At 41.3% G+C, this 17,371-nt stretch overlaps 3 protein-coding genes across 3 annotated transcripts in view; 1 reads left to right on the forward strand and 2 right to left on the reverse strand.

Moving 5' to 3' along the window:
• LOC102220355 lies at positions 1–13,833 on the reverse strand. Its single transcript, XM_005806697.2, has 11 exons — positions 13,496–13,833; positions 11,986–12,106; positions 10,868–10,975; positions 10,745–10,781; positions 8,838–10,612; positions 8,715–8,745; positions 6,048–7,816; positions 5,660–5,708; positions 3,776–5,574; positions 2,238–2,274; positions 1–2,130 (listed from the first exon to the last, which is right to left on the reverse strand). Exons 1-11 carry the CDS (start codon positions 13,588–13,590, stop codon positions 605–607), a joined length of 7,347 nt encoding a protein of 2,448 aa, XP_005806754.1. The 5' UTR covers positions 13,591–13,833; the 3' UTR covers positions 1–604.
• LOC102220880 (cytoskeleton-associated protein 2-like) overlaps positions 11,797–17,371 on the forward strand; it is an 11,426-nt gene continuing 5,851 nt past the window's right edge. Inside the window, exon 1 of the mRNA XM_014471639.2 lies at positions 11,797–11,846. The gene's annotated coding sequence lies outside the window, so the exon portion shown is untranslated. The remainder of the gene's footprint in view (positions 11,847–17,371) is intronic.
• Positions 15,292–17,371, reverse strand: part of LOC102220617 (52 kDa repressor of the inhibitor of the protein kinase-like) — a 3,960-nt gene continuing 1,880 nt past the window's right edge. The window contains exon 5 of the mRNA XM_014471640.2: positions 15,292–17,363. Coding sequence (XP_014327126.1) covers positions 15,547–17,363 — 1,817 coding nt within the window. The 3' untranslated portion in view covers positions 15,292–15,546. The remainder of the gene's footprint in view (positions 17,364–17,371) is intronic.

A 17,371-nucleotide genomic window follows, 5' to 3' on the forward strand; every position in this document is an offset into this window, starting at 1 on the left:
TATCTTTTTGGATCATTTTATTATTGTTTTTTGACAAATATATATGAAGATTTTCCTATAAAGGAAACATTATTCTCAAAGATACGTTTACAGCAAAGTCATTCTCGCAAGGAGATGGCAAACACAGAAAATAATCAGACATGACAGAACTAAGGGTTTCTATTTGTGCCAAGGAAATATAAGAGTGAGTCTTAAAAAATAAAAAGTTGGTAAAAGTGATTAAACTCAGTGTCATTTCTGATTATGAGAGGAAAGGGGATAAAAGATTATCAAGTAAAACCAATGGGACAATGCTGACCATCTTAAGTTCATGATAAGGGATAAGTCAGTTTCTCATCAAGGCACAAGCACTGAGAACCATCACTGGGGCTTTGTGTTTTTCCATCATATTGGTCCCATTGGGAGATTCAATTGTACAAACTACAAAGGGAAAAAAAGGAAATAACAGAGCATAGGATTGAAAGATGAAAACCAACAGAAAAATTTAGTAATGTACAGGGACAATTGTCCGTGAAGGCTAAAACAGTCCTTTAGTTAGGGGATACGAACGTCCACTTCCTCTCAAACACATTGCTCAAAGCTTCAACCAGAGGACCTGTAACCCCTACAGAGAATGGAGCTCAGAGAGGGATCTCTTGTCTTGCTGAATGAAGTCCTGCAGACTCCTTTTCCCCTGCCTGAAATTGCTCTCCCGTCGTGAAAATGGCAAAATGACCTGAAGTCTGAGGAGCGTTTCAATATTACTAAAACTTCTGATCTGTGACGTCTTGAGCGTATCGAGCACAGTGGCTGGAAGGTATCCTGCCAGAGGATCCAACCATTTCTCCTTCCACGCCTTCATCTCAGAGTGAAGAGAGGACTGGTCTGGCAAGTCCTCCTTGTACAGGCGATACACAATGCCACTGAGAATGCTGGTTTTCACTTTGAACATTGCATAAGGCACAATCTCCAGGCATTTTAATGTATCCAGTACCTTGTCTGTGAAGAGGTCGTCAATTTCTGCTATTGAGTGCTCCACGACTTTCATGCTGACAGATTCTTTGTAAAAGTCACTCAGCGGCTCTAGAAGAACTGAATGCAGCATCTGAATGTTTAGCTTAGAAGCCAAGGAGACCGCTTCATCAAACCAGGACTTGTGATGGACGTCAATCTCGCTCTTTAGCTTACCAAGGGACGCTTTGAGATCAGGCAAAGTATTCACAGCAAGCAGCATATCTAAAGGTTTACCTTGAAGAGACTGACTTAGCTTTTTAGTTAAGCTCAGGACATTATTCAGCACCACAGTTGAAAAGATAAACTCAAAGTTTCTGATCGCATCAAAGAAATTTGACGCTTGTTGCTGGTCTGAAGTACTTCCCTCTCCTTTCAGCTCATTCAGGCAGAGCATAGCTGCTTCCAAAATTTCTACCATAACCTCATGCATATCATGACTCTTCTCCCAGTTCTTGATGAGTTTGTCCCTCAACTCACAGGCCTTTGCCTCATCCTGCTGGAACGTCAACATGATCATGTCTTCCAGCATGTTCTGGCGTTCTACATCCTCTGTGAGCCAGTGTAATAATTTATCCATGAGGACGGATCCATTGGCTGCTTCTTCAGCAGGGGAGGATCTCGCCAGCCAAACATTGAGGGACAGAGCAGAGCTAACTGTTCTAATAGCCTGAGGGTATTTTGTTGCAATGGCTAAACTTACAGCCCTCATCTGAGCTCCTGCTTCACCAACACTTAGTGAGGCCTGTCCTCTGCAATACTCCATGTTGAGTCCCCACTTCTCAGACAGGGCAGTTTCTATGGCCTCGGAAAGGACACCAGAGTCCTCGGTGAAAGGGATGAAAGCCAGTGTTTCCTCACACTGGATGTCCTCTTTTTTTAAGTACCTGATGCACAACGGGATATAGAGCTCACCATCAATTTCAACCACTTGCTCAGTTATGACCGTGAAGAACTGAGAGTCCCAGAGTTCCTTTAAGATTTGTTCACGTAGCTGCGGCTCGTAGAAAGACACAGCTGTTCTAGGTCCTTCAGCTACCTTTTGAGTCATTCCCTTAACTGGTGCTTTCACCTCTTCATCTGCAGGTTTCTCTGCAACACTCGATTCTTGGGATTCTGCTGATTTCACATCAAGGTCCCCTAAATTTCAGTAAGAGAAAACAAAAGTTATACTCCTACCCTGAATTTAAACAGAACACAAAACTTGATGATGATGATGTTACTGAATAAGCAATACATCAACTTACTTCTGTCCAACTTCAGTCTTTGGAGAACTTTCATGACCTAAAATGAGTTGAAAACTTCAGTAACCTAGCATAGATAGCAACCACAGGTTGTTCTCTTATCACTGCATTAGTCATATGAGCTCATTGTGAAAGTACTGTACAATTTGTGCCTTGCATTTGAATGCTTCTTCTGGGTGAAACAATAATACAATACATTTTAAAGATTTTGGATTTATAGTGGATTTTATCTAGCTCACACAAGTAAAAAAATTTTCTAAAAGCCTCCAATATATCGAAACTCTCCCATCCATTTAAGTTTTCTGTTTCAGAATTCCATAATTTTACAAATTGAGTTTCCCATCACCCTTTCAGGGTTTTTTTGGACATCTGAGTACAAAACATTGACCCAGTTGGCACGGGTTACTTCCACACGTCTTGAAACATCCAACATTAATGTTGACTTAAGACAAAATTACTAAAACAGATTTGAAAAATCAGGATTCTTTAAAGCAAAATATTACTTTCATTTATCAGATTTTACTAGTTTAAATCAGGTCAAATTTAAGAATCACAGGTTTTACGGAAGACAAATTGCTCTAGCATTGGTGTGTGCTTGGGACACCCAACCCTGTCCAGGTTTCAACCACTTGACCTAAACTGGCAGCTCAGATAAAAAGGAAGTTGATTAGGTCAAACAGTACCAACCCAGGGTCCACCACAGCCTGAACATGCTGAAACACTAGCAAGTTTAACATTTCTCTTTATTTCAGTTCTCTTTGGGAAAAATAAAGCATTTTAACTGAACTGAATAAGTATAAAGCTTCCAACAGCAACACCTCTTAAATCTTGACTGAAACTTGCAGCTGTCCATGTGGACAAGCCAAATACATTCTGGATCAGAGTTTTATTGTCAGACAAGACAAAAATTGAGGTATCTGGCCACAACGACAGGCTGAATGTTTGAAGGATTAAAGACGAGGCTTTCAAACCTGAGATAACTGGATCAGCTGTTAAATATGGTGATGGTCCCAATGCTAACACTGGTGCTTGCATATAGGTGGGTGGGAGAAACAGGAGAAGGCAGCCTTCCTCTTAATATTTTCACTACACCTCAAGCAGCTAAATGGTTGAATTCTAGAGACAACTGGGTGTTCTACCATGACAGTAATCAAATACATAAAAACTAATTTTGGCCTGCTTTATCCAATTCAAAACAAATCTTTTGGATAATATGGACCTGGAAATTGGTGGATTACGTTTATAAAGTCGCTATGTGCCAAGATAAGAAGAGTAGTCAAAGATCTAAGCAGATCTTTGCCAGAATCCCGCTGATAACAAAAAGCATACGGCTTCACTACAAACTTACCAAAATTAGACAGGGAGTGTATATATATCAGAGTCTATTTAAAACTAATGCAAAATTTAAAATTTAAAGTTTATATTATATGAGCATTTCCTAATGATTCCAATGAATCAGTATAAGCCCAAATTAAAGACATTCAAGATTTTTCATTAGTATCGTTATTTGGCTAAAACGTTCATGTGACAAGTGAACGTACCTGGGACAGACATGGAGCGCACTCTGGATCAACCTCCATGCACATCTCAATGACTTCTGGAAGTCCCTTCAGTGTCATGGAGTGCAACAAAAGCATCACTTGACTGATCCGGCTGCCTCTGCATGTTGTGTTTTTAAACAGATCCCTCATTGAGTTCAGAGTGGTCTTCATCAGGTCACATTCCATACTGACACTTGGCAAGACAGCAACGAGTCTGAGCAGTAAGGTAACAGTTGGGTGGCTTTTGGACTCTGGATGAACAAGTGCTTCAGCGATAGATGTTGGAAGAGCACTATCTTGGTATTTCTCTCTCCAGACGGCAGCCCAAGCATTAATTTCCTGCTCAGCCATGTCAGGCTCAGGAAGATCTGCAAGGTAAAGGCTGAAAGGCTTGTCTGTGGTCTCTGAAAGTATGGGTTGTGGATTACAAGAAGGAAGCAGTGACAGGACAGACAGAGCCTTTAAATGGTTGTCTGAGAAGCAATATTTCATCTCCTCGATCAGATTATGGAGTAGTGGAATACTCAGGTTTTCTACATAGTAAATCTCTGGGGAATCATAGCTATTAACTTCCTCTGAGAAGCACACTTGTTCAGGAGCCACCTTGGTCGCCAACTGGAATGCCTGTTCAAACCAAGTAGTGTGCACAGAGCTCACATTTTTTAACATTTTCTCAAGAGTTGCTATGATGGAAGGGATTTTTTCCACCTCGCAAAGAATGTCAGCAGGGTTTCCGCAGCGGAAAACAGTGCTGCAGTTACGAAGAGGTGCACAGGCGTTCTTCAAAATCACAAGAGTGACGATGAAATCCATGTTCCTCAGAGCAGTAGACAGAACCTGAGCATGCACTGACTTGGCCCCTGTGACACTAGAGCTAACAGCATCTAAGCAGCTGAGTACGCCCTCTAATGTATCAGCAAGGATGTCAAAAAAGTCCTCCCGTTTTTTCCACCTTGAGCAGCATGTTTCTGGAATTTCCTCTAACGCCTCTCTTGGCATGTTTAAAAGCCCATCAACAGCCTCTGCCAACTGTTCCTCTAGATCAGGAGATTGGTCAAAGAACAGCAGCAGATCTTCTGTGATGTCCAGCATTTTTGCCACAGAAGGACAAGGCACACTACTGGCCAACCAATGAGCGAGACCACAAGACTCACTGGGCGTTACGATACAGAGTGGATAGTTGTTGAGGAAATCTAAAGACATCTTCTTCAGGCTTTGATAACCAGGACCTAAATGCATGAATGCTTGGCCTCGGCACTTAGACATGGGCAAGCCCCAGTCTTCAGTAAGAATCTTTGCAAGGTTACTTGCTTGCCTGTCAATATCACCATTTTCATTAAATGGTAAGAACCCAATCAGTTCCACTTTTGGAGTAGATTCCCCAACGTAACGAGTGAAAACAGGTAGGTAGATTTTGTTAGTAACTTTAACAGGTTTATCAGTGATCAGGGAGAAAAATGGCGATTCCTGTATTTCTTTTAGTATGACATCTCTGATTCCGTTTATCAGGAGGTTCTCCATTTCATCATCACTAATCCATGATATGCTTTTGCTTTCACTTCCAAACCAGTGGCACAACTTCAGCTCCTGAACAAGAGGTTCTCGATCTTCCTCAGAGAGCTCACAGAGACTGCGTTTATTTTTCCCCAGGAGTGCTGCCAGCCTAAAAACTGTAGCCAGGCTCTGACGGTTGTCTCCTGTGAGCCCGTTCTCATCCGTGGCTTTCATTTCTTGGATCTGCAACTTCTCAGGAGATAGCTGAACACTGAGCTCCCCAACTTTGTCCTTGATCATGTCAACTAAATACATCAAGGAAAATGGTTAGTTACCAGAAAGACATAGGCAAAAAAACTAAATATTAAAAATAATATCTTCACTGTTTACCTTCCATGTTATTTTCAGAGTTCTTGATGAGACTCTTTGATTCCTTGTCCTGCAAGAATAGCAAGATAATCTTATGTATTAAATTAAACAAGACTGTAGAGCAGGGGTGTCAAACTCCAGTCCTCAAGGGCCAGTGTCCTGCAACTTTTAGATGTGCCTCTGCTGCACCACACCTGAATACAATAATTAGGTCATTAGCAAGGCTCTGGAGAACTTATCTACACAAAGAGGAGGTGATTACGCCATTTCATTCCAGTGTTTTGTACCTGTGGCACATCTAAATCCCGCAGGACACCGGCCCTTAAGGACTGGAGTTTGACACTTGTGCTGTAGAGTAAAATAAACAGAACAGGGACTCTATGTCACAGTAATGAATAGAGGTACATACCAAACAGATGCCCTCCAACGCTTGTGGCGTAACCTTCAAACACTGGCTGACCATACGGTCCAGATCCCTGCTGAAGTTTGTGCTGACGTAGAGCATAGCCAAACACACAGACCTGTCCTTGGGATGCGTGCTTCTCAAGTAGTCCTGAAATTTCTTGTGGCGCATTACAACACCACAGTCCTCTAGCTTGGTGCTGGGAAGAACAGACATGATCCTCAGCAGGGTATTGATGTTCCCGAAGTACTGCATGAGCGGCAGGCGTAACGTGGGAAATATGGAGCTCGGGATAGTCACGGATGCCACCTTAGTCTTCCATGTTACTCTCCAACAACAGAGCTCTGTTAAGAAGTTGTCTGCGTCAGGGAGGTCGCTGCTATAGAGAGGCTGCTTTGACTTCAGGTTCTCGAACATGTAGCTCACTGTCACTGAGCAGGGAACAAGAGAGAGGAAGTTCAGAGCTTCTTTGTGGTCATCTGAAAAATGATCCTTTACGGCATTGATGAGGTTATCTACAAGGGGCACACTCAGGCAGTCTTTGTAATATGTGGCTGGCTTTATCAAGCCATCTTTTGGAAGAGAGTTGTCAGGCACTTCGATCTGCACTCTAAGGCTCTGTGCTATCGCACAAGCCTCATCAAACCAGTTCTGGTGGAACAACTTCATATTGGTTTTCACTCTGTTCAGAGTGGCCACGATACCACTGATTTGGCAAAGCTGGGACGCCACACTGAACTGGTCCTTCTGGATACCTGCGCTGAGCTCTCTGGTGAAGGAGGAAGCATTCTTCAAGGCCACCATGGAAATTATGAAATCAAACTCCATGACTTTGCGCAGATGGACTGCGGCTTGTTCAGAAACAGAAAGCTTCCATCTCTGTGGGTTGTTCTTGATCCTCTCCAGACATTCGCTTAGGGGCTCAAGCATCTGCACAAACACCTCATAAGAGTCATGCTTCTCCTGCCAAACAGTGCAGAATCTCCCCTGTAACTCTTGGACCTTTTCGTAGCTCTCTCTAAGGCCATATGCTATCACATGGTCAAGTTGTTTTTCTAGAGCAGCACTGCTCCCAAAAAATGTCAGGATTTCTTCAAATGTATCCAGGGCTCTATTAACAGCAGGCACTGGGATTGATTTAGACCACCATGTGTTGAACGAATAAGCAGAACAATGTGTGCTGATAGCAAGCGGATACTTCTCTTGCACTTTGCAGGCAAAGGCTTTGAGCTTGTAGGAAACATCACCAGAGCCAAGGTAAGCTTGACCTCTGCAGTTACCTAAATCCAGACGCCAGTCCTCAGTTATTTTTTGCATAAGACTTTGCACCATGACGTCACATTCCAGATCTGCCTCAAGAAATCCTATCAACTCTAAACGCATGACATCAAAACTGTCAACAAACCTAATGAAGATGGGAAGGTATTCTTTTTCTCCCAGTTTCACAACACGATCGATGATGAGGGAAAAAAACGAACTCCCCACCTCTGTGAGGATCCCCTCTCTCACAGCATTCTCACACACTGTGAGAACTTCCTTCATTTCAGACTTGGTCACATACTCCACCTCTCCATCCTGAGCAGGACATGCATCTGTGTGCAGCTTGCTGTGACTGCTGTAGGCAGCCACCACTGCAGTCTGCAAAGCAGATTTAAGAGCTTCCCTATCGGTCTCTGCACATTTCATCTCCACAAGCCTATCAGCATCCATCTCTAGATTTATCCGCTTCAGTTCTTCCTCAGCATCCTTTTCAGCGTGGTTTCCATGGACCGTCACTGAAAGATGAGATTGGACCTTGGTAAGATTACAGTGTTATGATAAAGAAGAAATCTACTACAAAATAAATTACAGATAATCTCAAATAACCCTTAATCCGAGCCTTAATAACGACCATTGCTTAAAAATAAATAAATAAAAGCTCTTCTTAAAATCCAGACATGAAAGAAGAAATGTCAGGGCTTATATGTCAATATATTTATTTATTTTTGATGTCAGCTTATATTTATTTGGACTTTGAATTCAGGTCAACTCTATGACATTATTAGGGCCATGTTATTTTTTTTACGACAAGAATAACATCACAATCAGAATACAGTCATAATATCAGGGGAATGAAGTAGTAATTTTATGAGAATTCAAAAAATGACAAAAAAAGATGAGAAATGTTGAGCATCTTGTGAAGTTATACTTTTTGATACAAGTTTTATTAGTAAAACCTAATGCTTAATAGAAATAGTTTTAACACCAGCATTACATTTTTTTTTTGTAATTTTAAGATTTATTTATCGTAAAATTGTGTCTTTATTCTGCCAATATGATGACTGTATTCCAGTAATTAAACAAAATTCTCACAGTCTGGCCCTCATTCTCGGTCTTACAACTCACAGAAGAGTTGATTGGGAAAAAAAAGCCACTTTTTTATAATAATTCTGTCATTTGTAATTTCTTTTTGCCTTTTTTTTTTTATATAAATGTAAGCGGGAGGTTTTTTTATGTTAAAATTGGAAAATGGATCTGGTATGACAACATCTCAGCCTTTTCCAGACTTAGTACATTTGTAACAAAATTTATTAACAGTGAAATTAATTTACGGTTTTAGGCTTAAATGTAACAATGTCAACTTGATGAACTGTAAGATTATGTTCGAACTGCAACTAAATTGCTTGAAATTACCTTGTGAAAGGTTCTCTGTTATGGCATCATCCTGTAAAACAGCAACACAAATGCACGTTAGCTCATAATGAACAGTAACCTTTTACATGCCATCTTGTATTCAGCCTGTGTTTATCTGCTCACCATCTGCAGCAACTTCAGGATGTCTGGATGCTTCTCAATGTATGACTCCACCATTTTCTCCACACTAAAATGCACATCCTGGTTCACGTACACAAATGCCATGTTGCACTGTCTTTGTTCCTGCAGGGTGGCTTTCAGATAGAAATGGCATCGCTCCAGTACCATGTGGTACTGTCCGTACACATCCGCCTCCGCATTTACACATGGAACAGTCCCCAACACCCTCAGCAAGCTCTGCACATTTGGGTAAAACCCGATATCTGGAATTTTGAGGGTAGCAAACACCGTGGTTGGGAGGATTCTCCGCTTGCTCGCATGCCTCCACTTCACCTCCCAACATCCAAGCTCTTCGTAGAATGTGTCGGGACGTGCGAGGTTGTTCAAGTTGGCATCGGCTACTTTATCCCTGCGAATGCTGAAATTATGGTCAGCCATGTAAGACGGGACCAACGAGAGCCATCGGAGGATCCTCACCATCTCGGTGCTGAACACTCTCTTCACTTCTGCAACGAGGTACTGCAAGATGGGCCTACTCAGAGTCTCTCTGTAGAAGTCCTCCAGTGGGGTCTCATTTGGGTCCACTTGGGCCATTTCTGGTTTAGTGATCTCCACGCCCAGTTTCTTTGCTCGGCCGACTGCGTCAGAAAACCATTTCCTGTGAAATATTGCTAGCTCTTGTTGGTATTTGCTGACCAGCTTTAAGGCATTGGAGATAGTATACTGCAAGGTACTGCTGATGCTTATTATTCCCCTGAGACTAGAGTTAAGTATGCTCACACAGCACAGTGTGTTCTTCAGAACAACAAGAGTGATGATGAAGTTAAAGTTCTTTAGAACCGGCTTGAGCTTAGCCATCTGTTCGGCCGTTTCTTCATCCACCTTCGAAATGATCTCATTGATGCAGGTAAGGAATGGTTCGAGGATTTCTAGCATGGTCTGGAAGGCGTCAGTGCCGTATTCCCAAATCCCACTGAGAGCAGCTTTGATCCGGTCAACTTCACCCTTTAAATGCCCATACGTCACCTGAATCTTTCCATCCAATCGCTTGCTCAGCTCTGGGATTCGTCGAAGTAATAATGCCACTTCCTGCACAGTATCTGCAACCTTCTGAATGGAGGGCACGGGCATGCAGCGGATTATCCAAATGTTGAACGCATACGGGTCACTTGGGGAGAGCACTACTTGTGGAAACTCTTGCAGGATTCTGCAGGTAAGATCCCGCATTTTCTGACACATGCTTCCTGTGGAGAGATAACTGAGTCCTCGACAGTGCTCCATCCTCAAACCCCATTTATTTCTCAGCTCAGAAAGTAGCATGTAGAACAGATTCTCTGCATCCAAATCACACGGTAAGAAGCCAATCAGGTGCTTCTGGGGGAAACCTGCGACCGTTACCGACCGGATGAAAACCGGAATCTGCTCCTTTCCCTCTATGTTCGTCACGTCCTGGACAAGAATGGAGAAGAATCTCGACAGTCTGAGGCTGTTTTGGATCTCCTCTTGCATGAAGTGTTCACCGAATTGCAGGATTTCCTTTTTGTCTATTTTCTCGACACAGATCGGATTATGAGCCCGCTGACCCCGCACACTGCCAATTGGTTCATCTGAGCTGCTGTTTGCCCCATTGATGCTGAATCCCGTCAGAGCCAGGATTTCCTTAAAGTAAATCTTCAGAGTTTCTTTTGCTTTTGAGATGGCTACATCCTCTTGGGTTTGGTTTTCCTTTTGAGATACTCCCATTTCTGTCAGCTCTTCTTTCATTTCTGGTGCATTTTCTGGTGTGAAATAATAATAGAAGCATAACCGAGAAGCTGAAATGATTGTACAAACTCATCATCTTTTAATGTATCAACATGTTCTTGGGATAAAAGCAAGAAATTTAATTTCCAGCAAACTGAGCAAGTTACCTTTTGATTTCTTTACAACAGCAGCTTCCTCTTCTGACTGGATAAGGACACATTTGATCATTAGGGTTTCTATGCTTAACAAATTCAAAAGGACTAATTTTAAACAATAAAATGTATACTTACTGGGTCTCTAGCTCGCTTCCTGTTGCATGTTTCCTGTTGAATCACAGGAGCAGTAGAGTCAAATATGGTAGGAACAGCATCTTCCTTTAACACACAGCTTGATGCAGTCTGAAAAAAAAGATATTAAATGTTAATTGTTGCGTGCACAATGAAGATTCTCTGGTATTTTGGACATCTTATTAAATTACTCAGTTTTTAGGATGGTATATAAAGTTAATAGACTTTCACCCAATGTTAAAGATTTTCTGTACAGTTTTAGTCACACTGCTAATGCAGTGTAACTTTAGTGTTAAGTAGTGGGTGGAATGCCCACAAACAAAATTATAATCATCACCAAACAATATTGGGTTATTATCTGTTGAACACATTTAGACCTGATGCAACACGTATGTAGTTCTGTTCATAAAGTAGTTCAGGCCTTAACATGGTGATTTAAGACTGCAAACCTTTTCCATACTGGTTTAACATTGTAGCTGCTGAGAAATAAACAAATAATCCAATAAAATCAACCAAGACCCAGGAAAACATGTGCTAACACTAACTCTGTTATTCCTGGTAGATTTGTCATCATAATGAGTACGTGGTAAATACCACTGTTGCTACAGGTGACTACACCATGTTTGTTTACATTAGCATGCATTGGTAAAATTAATAATTCAGACAATAGTGCAGTCTACAAACGTAAAGACTACACAGAAAATGAATTAAACAACCAGAACACTCATCTCATAATTAAAATTACTACAAATGACAACACAGTGCAATCTGGTTGGGCAGGTGACAGACAGTCTCTGTCTTCTGGTTTTGTGGCTCATAAACTCTCTCATGAAAGATCCTCTTAATCTTTCCCGATCCGTCTGAAAAAAATCTACCCTGGCTCTAATTCACCTCCTTGTTTACTTTTCAGCATACAGCTATTAACCTTGTACGGGCTCAGGTTGCTTCCTCCTGCTACGCTGCCCCCTAGTGGCTGCGTTGGGTGAGTATTCAGCTACTACAACTTCCCTGTCATGCATTAAGTTGATTTTCCACAAACCCAGTTACTGCATCAAGAATTGACACCAGCTTCATTCGTCACTGATTGCCGACAAGACAACGAGCTCAGGTTTGACTCTTACCTGTTGCTCAACCATGGAGGGCTCAAAGTGTTTTGCACAAACTTTGTACAGATTATGCAACTGTTCTGGCGGCTGTGAAGCCAAATCCTGGCGATGGCAGTTGATCAACCATTGCTGGCATCTGAAAAATAAATAAGATAGGTAATGACATTAAATAGCCTGCCAACCACAGACTCAGAAAAAAAATAAAATAAAAATAATAGTGGTAATAGTTTCTCAAAAATCTCCTTTGCACCAAGCAACCATAGCTCTGTGTGCTCTTTATTCCATCTTTCCAATCATGTGATGAATTAAAAGTTGCATGCCCAATCTGACTGATTTCCCCAGATGATTTAGTCTGGACAACCTTTGATTGGAAAAAAAAAGCATGGCCCATATTATGCTTTTGTTGCTGAGAATATAACTTGGTAAAACAATTTCTGAAATTAACTGTATTTTAATAAGTGAGATCCCTTTGATATTTTGGATTTAGCATGAATTACATACCAGTTTTTCTGCAATCAGGCTATTTCTGTAAAATATTTCAGGTTTAGTTTATTGGGGAGGACGTACAAGTAAAATAAAGTAAGCAAAACAAACAAACAAAAATTACAATGATAAAAGTTTTTGAATTTGTATTTTAAAAAAATTTCTTTTTGTGTCCCATGGGAACTTCCAATTTAACAATTTCAGCCCACATGCCAAAAGTTTGGACTGCTATAGATAATTTGATTCTTTTTTTTTGGTGTGTTAATAACAAAAAAAGGTAACCTATTGCATTTTGACAAACTAGAGGTTCCACAAAACTTGATTTAGATCGCAAATAGATTTTACGTATTTTTTTGACTTTTAACAAAAACTGATCAAAGGTAATCCAGATTACTGAAAAGCTGTGGAATAACCCTTTACTCAGCCTGCGGGTACTCGGGAGATGGAGGGATTTCAGTCGGAATACAAAGTATATAGATATCTCGAAACAGAAAGCAGTTTTTTCTTCAACACAAAATTAGTCAATTATTGTCGCCAGTTAACTCTAACTGCACAAGTTAAACTGTGCAAACCTAGCTTTTCACACTTGCAGTAGAATTCATATAACTAAGCATGCTATTAAAACCGCAACGCCAAAACACTGCTACTCGAGATGTGCTCTTGCCAAACTGCCCCCATGTCAGCCCGTGATACCCCTGTGGACAGTCTGTTGATCCGATAGCCATTTACACATTTGGGGGGGAAAAAAGACTCCATTACGCCTATTTTCCTTTAGATTAACCGATTAATCAAAGTCAGGCATGACCTCTTATGAAACAGCCGTGGAAGTCTACACTGGCTAACAAACGTGTTTGTTTCACACGGACTTTTCTTTTAAGAGTAACATGAGTCTGCGCCATTTTCCACAGAGTTGTGTCACTATTAGCTAACGTGATGTAAAGCTAACCCCATCGCTAGCAGTCCAGGGCTAACACATTCATTTTGCAAGCTATGCGCGGCTTATTTCTGATCAGCTTTTGCACGAAATGAGACGAATCCTTACCGCTCCGGATCCAAAGGGAAGCTGAAAAGCGGAGTGGTGTTTTCGGACCCCTGCTGCTCGTAATCACAGTTCGCTGCAGCGCAGCAGTCAGTCATTTTGGACTGTAGTGTAGCTAGCAACTTAGCTAGCTTAGCTGGCGGTTGCAAGCTGGTAAGCCCACTAAAACCAAACTCTGTCTACAGAGCCATACCTTGGACATAAAATGCAAGCAGCGCCTTATAATTTCTATTGTACTTTCGTCTAGTGCCTCTTTGATCAACTAAAAACCGACTAATTTCATGCTTTCCGAAGTTGAAGCTGCGAGCTAAGCTAACAGTGGTCGAAAGCGTGTTGTCCTATCAACCAGGAACTAATATATGCTATACCAATAGTTCACCAGCAGAGGGCAGAATGGGACAGACCGCGTTCTGTTTTGTAAATGCACTCTGCAACTGATGTGGCTTTGTGATTATTCATTTACATCTTGCAAAAAGTAACACGTAGTATTAGGGCCACGCTAAGAAATTGATAAGACAAATGAGAGAATAAAGTCACATTACGAGAATAAACTCGTATGAGATTAAAGCTATATGATTGCAGTAATTTTACCACTTCTCGTATTATTGACCTTATTCCCGAAATATTATAACTTTATCCTCATATTATTACGATTTCATTTTCGTGTTACTTCGCCTTTATTCTCGTAATATTATGACTTTTTTTACGTTGTTTTTATGGCCCTAATACTCCGTCGTAAAAAGGCCTTTTTGTATTTTGATAATCACATTGACTCCTCTAATATGGCTTCAAAATTTATTTCAATATATTGTTTAAAAAATAGCAGTTCAACATCTGCTTCTGATCTAATGTGAGGGCTTCATGACCCTTACTCCACCACTACCAGTTGAGAATATATTTATTGTTGCAATAAACCATAAAATAAGGCAGATTTTCATTAAATGGAATATAAATGGAACTGTGGAAATGCTTCTTATATGCGAAATCTAGATTTTAACATTATCATTCCACATAAAATTACCAAAGTTTTTGACAAGTTCATTTTCTCCACACAATGACTGAGTCTAAATTTTTCTGCACTGATTTAAAAGAGAATAAAAACGGTTCTGTAACATTTTCCTGTCTCCCGGCAAGATTTTAAATAAAATACAAACCAACACTGGGGGAAAAAACTGTTTAAGGCTGATAAAGAGTTGAGACATGAACATACAGCATTATAATGGTAGGGTTTAGGTCAACACATTATGTATGCGTTTGTATGGCTAAGTAAACTTCAACACAATTGAGAATCTGTGGCTTGAAAAGTGATTATTACACACACTCTGTTCAATTTGACTGAGGTTGAGCTATTTAGCAAAGAATAGTCAGTAGATGTGAAAAGTTAGTAAAGTTATTCCCCAAATACTTAGTGCAATAGAAACCACATTGAAACATGGTTCTACAAAGTATTGAGACGAGGAGGCTGTATGTTATGAATACAAACACACACCACTTCTCCAATATCCTCTTTATAATTACTCTTTCCAGCATGTTAACCTGTCACATGCATTTTTAACTATATATATACAGTATATATATAGTTTTTGAAAAATGTTAGGGAATATGAAAACCTTTCAAAGGCATTGAAAATGGAACATGTTAAATGTTTATAATGTATAATCTGTTTCCTGGTAAAATAATTAGATACTATTTATTATCAGTGTGACTTTACAATCACATCCAGAAATTATATTTTGAAAGCTAAGTAAAGAAAAACCTAAAATAAAAGCAGAATGACAACAATACCAGTAAATTTAGAAATTACTTCTCTTTAATTGCAAATTCAAGACTGGGCATGTTTTCTGCAAATCCAGACAAAACTCTCAAAACACCAGAACAAATTATCATTCTACTACAGAAATGATCAATAGTGGAAGAAAAGAAAACTATAGAGACCTAGTGTACAGATCTGCCCATATTCATGTCTACATTTCATCATAAAAAATAAAACCAAGTACAAAACATTCCATTTTCATTTGAGGGTCAGAAAATAAAGCCTAACATTTTCTGGAAGCTCAAGAGACTTCCTGCCTTTCAGGGTACGTCTTCTGGTAGAGTTCTACCATGGAATCCAGATCAAACCCAACGTCGTAGTTTATGTTGAAAAGGGCGAGGCTTTTTGACTTGACATTGTCAGGCATATTCTCTATGTACATCCGGTAACGTTTGAACGCCACGTCGGAGCTGTCCTCCAGAGCCAGCGTGGGAAGGATGCTGAGGAGTCTCAGAGCCGTCATCACATTGGGGAAGAACTTGACATCGGCCAGTTGCAGCGTGTCATGGAGGCTGGCGGGAAACGTCTCGCCTTTGCTTTTCTTGCTCCATTTGACCCACCAGCAGTGCAGCTCAGCAGAGAGACTTCCTGCATTTGGGATGTCGTCACTGAACACCTGAACACTCTCCTCGTCCGGCTGAGTGGACTTCTTCCCCTCTATGATGTCTGGGATCAGACACATACACCCCAAGACCTTGATGTGATCCTGAGAGAAGAGATCATTCATTTCGCCGATGACGTGCTTCACCGCAGGAACCGTCACTTGCTCCTTGTAGTAGTCATCCTCCTGAGTGCTTCTTTCTTCTCCTTGACGCTTCATCAAGAAGAACCGAGGAACCTTGACAGGGATCTCCATGGTTGCCGCTAGGTTGACGGCTTCGTCGTAGAAAAAGTCGTGATAGACGTCGATGTTGTCGGACATTTCCTTCAGGGACTGCAGCACAGCGGTCAAGCTGGCTGTAGCTGAATGGATGTCCACCGCTTTCCCTTGGAGATTTTTGCCAAACGCCTGGATGAGCACCATCACGTTTTTCAGCACGATTAACGCCATGATGAACTCAAAGTCAGTTAAGGCTTTGGAGATCTCTAAAGCACTGTGGGTGACTTGGTCATTCCACCTCATGTCTTCGTTGTCATGGACGCTGTCCACACAGAGCAACAGTGCCTCTATGACATCCAGTGCCACCTCAAACCCATCATTCCTTCTGGTCCAGCTGGTCCGGCTTATCTTCTTCAGCTCCTCAGCTTTGTCCTCTTTGTCTGGGTAGAAGATGGAAATCGCATGCTCAAACTCCACCTGCAGTAATGATGACTGAGAGAAAAACAATTCAATCTGCTTAAAGGTGGACAGAACGAGTTGAACCCCTGACACACCTATACTGTTGGCCAGAGACAGGGTCAAGGGATTAGTAGATCTAAATGTCAGTATAGCCTTGGGGTACTTCTCAACCAATTTGGAAGCAAATGCTTTAATTTTTCTCGAGTGGGTCCCAGAGCAGGCGTGGGCTTGCGCTCTACACTGGCTCATATCTAAACCCCATCGATCAGTCATTTCAGATAGTAGTTTTTCTGCCAGGTCATTTTCATCTCCTTCAAAGGTCAAGAACCCCGCAAACTTCTCCTGATGACTTTTCAACTGGTCCACATAACGAAGGAACACCGGAAGGCACCATTCTCCTGAGATCTTCACTGGTTCGCTGGTGAGCAGCGAGAAAAAGCCGTTTTGCTTGACTCCCTTGATCACCTTACTGCGCACATACTGCTCACAAACCGTGATGAGCGTGTCGAGTTCGTTGGAAAAGCAGTTTTGCCTTGATGAATCAAACTTGTTCTTTAAGACTTCATCTCCACAGTTCAGGCGGTATTCCAGCAACGCCTGGAAGTTACGCGACTTCAAGCCGTCGTCTTTCCCATTACACGGTGCAAATGGCGGAATGCTTTGCTCTCCGAGCAGTAGAAGAACCTCCAGTAAAGTCTTGAGGTACTTTTTCTCTTCGTCTTCCTCTGGTACATTCTGTACAGTTTCAGTAATAGGCTCTGCTGGAGCTTTTTTCATTCCTAAAAAA

The sequence above is a fragment of the Xiphophorus maculatus genome, chromosome 11 (genome assembly GCF_002775205.1).
Source record: "Xiphophorus maculatus strain JP 163 A chromosome 11, X_maculatus-5.0-male, whole genome shotgun sequence".
NCBI classification, from domain to species: domain Eukaryota; kingdom Metazoa; phylum Chordata; class Actinopteri; order Cyprinodontiformes; family Poeciliidae; genus Xiphophorus; species Xiphophorus maculatus.